Genomic DNA, 4,989 nt, shown 5'->3' with positions numbered 1-4,989 from the left:
GAGATGTCAGAGTTCATTGGGAGGAAAGAAATTGCTTCAGGGCTTTTTCTACTCACATCTCTTTCTCAAAACCTAAGCAGTTAATATCAACATATGAGATTATTATCCATTCCATCTGCTGAAGTCAGAGGATTTTCATTCCATTCCTGCCACCCGTACCCAGAATAATCACTAGATGATATATTATTGCATTGTTCTGTGCCTGAATAAATAACACATGGGTAAAGTACTGCTGGTGTTCATTTCAATGATGCTGGTAGCCAATCTTTACTCAGAAGTTTCTGTGATTTGCAAAGGAAGTAAAAAAAAATCTGTTTTTAGACATATTTATTACTATTTTAAAACACTTCATTTGTGAGCTCTGCAAGTTAGACTTCAAGGTCTACAATTCCAAACATTAAAAAGCAGGTTATAATGAGTTGGCACCCAATGTTTTCACCCTGATAACAATCAATTGTTTTGGACTGGGCCAATGAATCACTGTAGGTAAACACACAAACACACACCCCAAAACACACAAGCACACACCTTTGGACCAACAGCGGTGAGAAATAGAGCTAATCTTCCACTGTTGAAGTGCATTTGTTCAAAGTTCTTCAGTAAGATAAGAGTGCCAGAGAAGCACTACTCATTCAGCCAACTCATAATGTGTTCTATACTTGAGGCTGATGAAGGAATTAAGTCATTAGCATATTACCCATCTTTGGTCAAATTCAATGAATCAGCCCTCAAAACACACTGAAGAAAGAAGAGGTAGAAAGAGCATCACACTGTGTCTGTCCCTGTACTAGTTTGTCCCCATAGTTATCACTGTTTACTTCACTGAAGCCAAGTAAGTTACAGTCTGACTGCCATTTAACCTGAATATATTCAAATGTAATTTTAACAATGTATAGTCATTTCTAGAATACAAACCTGTTTCACAGGTAGGCAAGTAGGACTCATGTATGTAGAGCACATGCCATTAGGTGTGACTCATGAGAAATAATGAGATGTTTATTTAACCTTAGTATCAAATGGCCCTATAGTTATCCAATATAACCTTTAAACTGACAAAGTAGTATTTTTCTTGTTCCACCTCAGAGACCAAACAGTTGGCTCTGTAAAGGTTGTGCAACACCCCCACCAACTGGAAAGATAGCAGAATTACACCAAGTGGTGGAAAAAGTACCCAATTGTCATACTTGAGTAAATGATACCTTAATTGAAAGACACAAGTAAAAGTGAAAGTCACCCAGTAAAATCCTACTTGAATAAAAGTCTAAAAGTATTTGGTCTTAAAAATACTTAAGTATCAAAAGTACATGTTATTGCTAAAATATACTTGAGAATAAAAAGCATAAATCATTTCAAATTCCTTATATTAAGTTAACCAGACAGAACCATTTCCTTGTTTTTTAAATTTACGGATAGCTAGGTGCAAGCACCAACACTCAAGACATAATTTACAAATGAAGCATGTGTTTTGTGAGTCTGCCAGATCAGAGACAGTAGGGATGACCAGGTATGCTCTCTTGATAAGTGTGTGAATTAGACCGTTTTCCTGTCCTGCTAAAAATTCAAAACATAATGAGTACTTTTGGGTGTCAGGGAAAACGTATGGAGTAAAAAGTACATCATTTTCTTTAGGAATGTAGTGAAGTAAAAGTAAAAGTTTTCAAAAGTATAAATAGTAAAGTACAGATACCCCAAAAAACGACTTAAGTAGTACTTTAAGTATTTTTTACTTAAGTACTTTATACCACTGATTACACCCATTACCCCGAGTCAAATGCTACTTAATTTGCTAGATTGCCTTGTGCAACCCATATTCCAAGTGATTTTAAACAGCGATTACAACATGTTATTTGTTAAGATAAAAAATTCAAAAAGGCACTCGCACATCTAAGCCATCTCTGTTGCAGGTGCATAGTTGAATAAGATGAGAAAAAAGAAGAAACCCACACACTACTCATTAGTATCACTGCTCTTTATTAAGCTTTACATATCGGCCTCAAGGCCTTCGTCAGAGCTTTTTGAAGAAAAAATACGTAAAACTTAATAAAGAGCAGCGATACTAGCAAGAGCAGTGTGCAGGTTTCTACTTTTTTCTAATTTGTTAAGATACAACCACACAAGCAAACAACCAAATCAAGCCTTCCTTTAAACTGAAGCAAGTAGTGAAGTAAATAAAGATGTAAAAACTGAACACAATCCTCTCCTCACCTCCCACCATTGTTATCAAATACCACTGCTATCAGGTAGAGAAGTAACCACAAGGCCTATCTCATCTCTGAAACATCTTTAGGTTTCATCCAGTGTATTTTCTCTATGAAATAGAGGCAGTAGCATACTAGACACAAAATACCTCAACTCCCACCATCTGTGGTTGCCATCTGAGCAGCCCTTTGGTTTCGACCTCTCAACTAACTGGAAAAAGACCTGACTGGCACGACTAAATGTGACTTTCATAAGCCACACTCCCACTGGAGCATGGCCCCAGCATGGGTACAGACACCTCATCCCCTTCAGCCCACTTCTCATCCTCACACTTGGAAATAGGGTGGACAGACACCTCAATGTCCAGGCTGTTTTCAATGGTACCATCAACACCATCACCATCCTCTCTGCCATGTGCTGCTGGGCCCTGCTGCTCCGCTGACATCTGGACCTCACAGGTTTTACCTCTCCCCTCTGGGTTAGCTGGCTCTATAGCTTTCTGGAGGCTTGTCGCCCCCACCGAGGTGTGCACCGTCTCCATAATCTCCTCCACAAAGGCCCTGCAACTGAGGATGGTCTGGGGAAGTGGCACACTGCGGGCCAGCTCCTCCATGTGGCGGGCAAACTCCATGGTCTTGAGCTGGGTGACCTTGGCCCACTCCATGGTCTTGGCTGAGGTGATGATGGGGATGCGCTTGGCTATCTCGTAGGCCTTCTGGAGCTTCTCAGCTCCCTCGGTGCGGAAGAACTCGTTGATGGCCTTCTCCGTCTTCTTCAGGTGACTGCTGACCATGCAGAGGCGCGTGACATTGAGGATCATGGTGATGGTGAAGGCGATGAGACACACGATGACATAGTACAGGCCCAGGCCGCTGTGGATGTAGGCCACCCGTAAGGTGATGGTGTAGTTGGAGGTCCCTGCCGAGCTGGAAGCTATGCAGGTGTACCGGCCTCGGTCTTCAAAACTGACCGTTGTGATATTTAAAACGCCCTTGTCCTGAATCAGCCATTTCCCACCTTTTGGAAAGAAATCAAAAGTTAGTTAAACGTGCTTTTAATAATACAATGTAAAACAATTCATCAGATGTTGTAAAGGTTTCAGGTAACTAGAAGTTGATAGAGTTGGCTGTATGCATTACCTCCCTCTTCCGGATCCAGAACGTGCCCTTTGGAATTGTACCACTGAATGTCATCTGGCTTTCCAGTGACATTGCACTCAATTAGAGTGCTGGCTCCCTCTTTCACTACGATATCCCGGAGAGTAGGTAAACTGGCAAGGTGGTGGATGGATACCAGAGAACGGTTCTGTGTTCCATCTTTAGTGATCTCTTCTGCATGTCCAGAGGCAAAGAGTAGTGTGATGACCATGCACGCACACTTTGTAATCAGTGTGTATCTGTGTGCTTGTGTATGTGGCATGTTGGGGAGCAGTACTATCTTCAGTTCACATCAAGGGAAAGTTCTCTAAAACCTGTAGAACAGGAGTGGGGGGTGAACAGGTGGCAAGGTAAAAGCTATTGCAGCTAGGTCAACATTTCAATCACAGCCAACCAAAAATATATACATGCACTGAGTATACAAAACATTAGGAACACCTGCTTTTTCCATGACAGACTGACCAGGTGAAAGCTATGATCACTTATCGATGTCACTTGTTAAATCCACTTCAATCAGTGTAGATTGCGGGGAGGAGACAGATTAAATAAGGATTTTTAAGCCTTGAGACAATTAAGAAATGGATTGTGTATGTGTGCCATTCAGAGGGTGAATGGGCAAGACAAAATATTTAAGTGCCTTTGTTTGGTATACTTAGTGTAGTTGATCTACATCATAGCCAATTATGAATCATAAATGTTTAAAAAACAGTGCAAGAAAATAAAACGAGCAAATATGCATAAAGTAATCAACAACTATGATACCTGTAAGGTACGTCAGCAGGTAGCTAACTAGCTAGCAAATGTCAGCTACACCTGTTGTTCAGTTAGCAAGCAAAAAAATGCCCTGATGGAGAATAACAGAACACTAGATGCCACAAAACATCTTAGATCAAATAATAAAAGTCATAACTACACCAGCCAACAAAAATAAAATGAACAATAGCCTTAGATTTGTTCTTTATCTACCTTCATGCACAAAAACAGCAGCAACTGGTGACTTCCGCATTCAGCAGTGGGCGTGGTCAGAATCTGAAGAAACCAACGTTGCGCCAAAGATGTTCTCGTCTATCTGTGGTTGCGCTCTCTTCTTCGATGAGGTTTAACGGCGGTTGGTATCCATTAAATGTTGCATTACTGCCATCTATTAGACTGGAGTACAACTCCCTTATACTTGGCTTGAACAAAATAAATAAACAAATACCCTACCATCTTACACTACACTCACAAAAAAATAAAACCCTATAATAATAAAAAGTAACACCACCTGCTATTTATAATCCGCTATTTAAATCTATTTAGTCCTACCTCAGGCCAACAACCTGAAAGGATGGGACACCACCACTTAAAGTATTTATTTTTAAACACTCTTCTGATGTCAAGTCTCGCACACCCAAATACCTCTCTGCAGCTGCCACCACAACAATTTTCTATGACTTACGTTCCATCCCTGCAGTACAGTTAATAACCATTGCTATAAATGCTAAAAATCCAATCTGAATGAAACATATCACTTGTTGGCGTATCCCTGTTTACTGGTGGCGTATCCCTGTTTACTGGTACAGATCTACTACTCACACCACTCCTCTTAGATAAAAGGAAAGGATCTCAGGATCCTTCCCCCTTGACCCATCTT

At 40.6% G+C, this 4,989-nt stretch overlaps 1 protein-coding gene across 2 annotated transcripts; it reads right to left on the bottom strand.

Moving 5' to 3' along the window:
* Positions 1 to 310: 310 nt before the first annotated feature.
* Positions 311 to 4,478, bottom strand: LOC106567997 (microfibril associated protein 3). Of its 2 annotated transcripts, none has more exons than XM_014137963.3 (3): positions 4,323 to 4,478; positions 3,339 to 3,670; positions 311 to 3,216 (listed from the first exon to the last, which is right to left on the bottom strand). In XM_014137963.3, the coding sequence occupies exons 2-3, from the start codon at positions 3,616 to 3,618 to the stop codon at positions 2,435 to 2,437; spliced, it is 1,062 nt and encodes a 353-aa protein (XP_013993438.1). In that variant the 5' UTR covers positions 3,619 to 3,670; positions 4,323 to 4,478; the 3' UTR covers positions 311 to 2,434. The 2 variants fall into 2 exon arrangements, with proteins under 2 accessions (XP_013993438.1, XP_013993439.1); XM_014137964.3 differs by having other exon boundaries at positions 4,119 to 4,376.
* Between the last annotated feature and the right edge of the window lie 511 nt (positions 4,479 to 4,989).

This window comes from Salmo salar, chromosome 13, assembly GCF_965601325.2.
Source record: "Salmo salar chromosome 13, fSalSal1, whole genome shotgun sequence".
Lineage (NCBI taxonomy): Eukaryota > Metazoa > Chordata > Actinopteri > Salmoniformes > Salmonidae > Salmo > Salmo salar.
This window is presented reverse-complemented; position numbering and strand designations above follow the sequence as displayed.

Excerpts from the sequence above, each read along its gene's own strand:
- LOC106567997 (XM_014137963.3), bottom strand. The coding sequence starts at position 3,618 with ATGCCACATACACAAGCACACAGATACACACTGATTACAAAGTGTGCG. Across the intron at positions 3,217-3,338 it reads TCTGGATCCGGAAGAGGGAG|GTGGGAAATGGCTGATTCAG; the intron begins GTAATGCATACA and ends TCTTTCCAAAAG.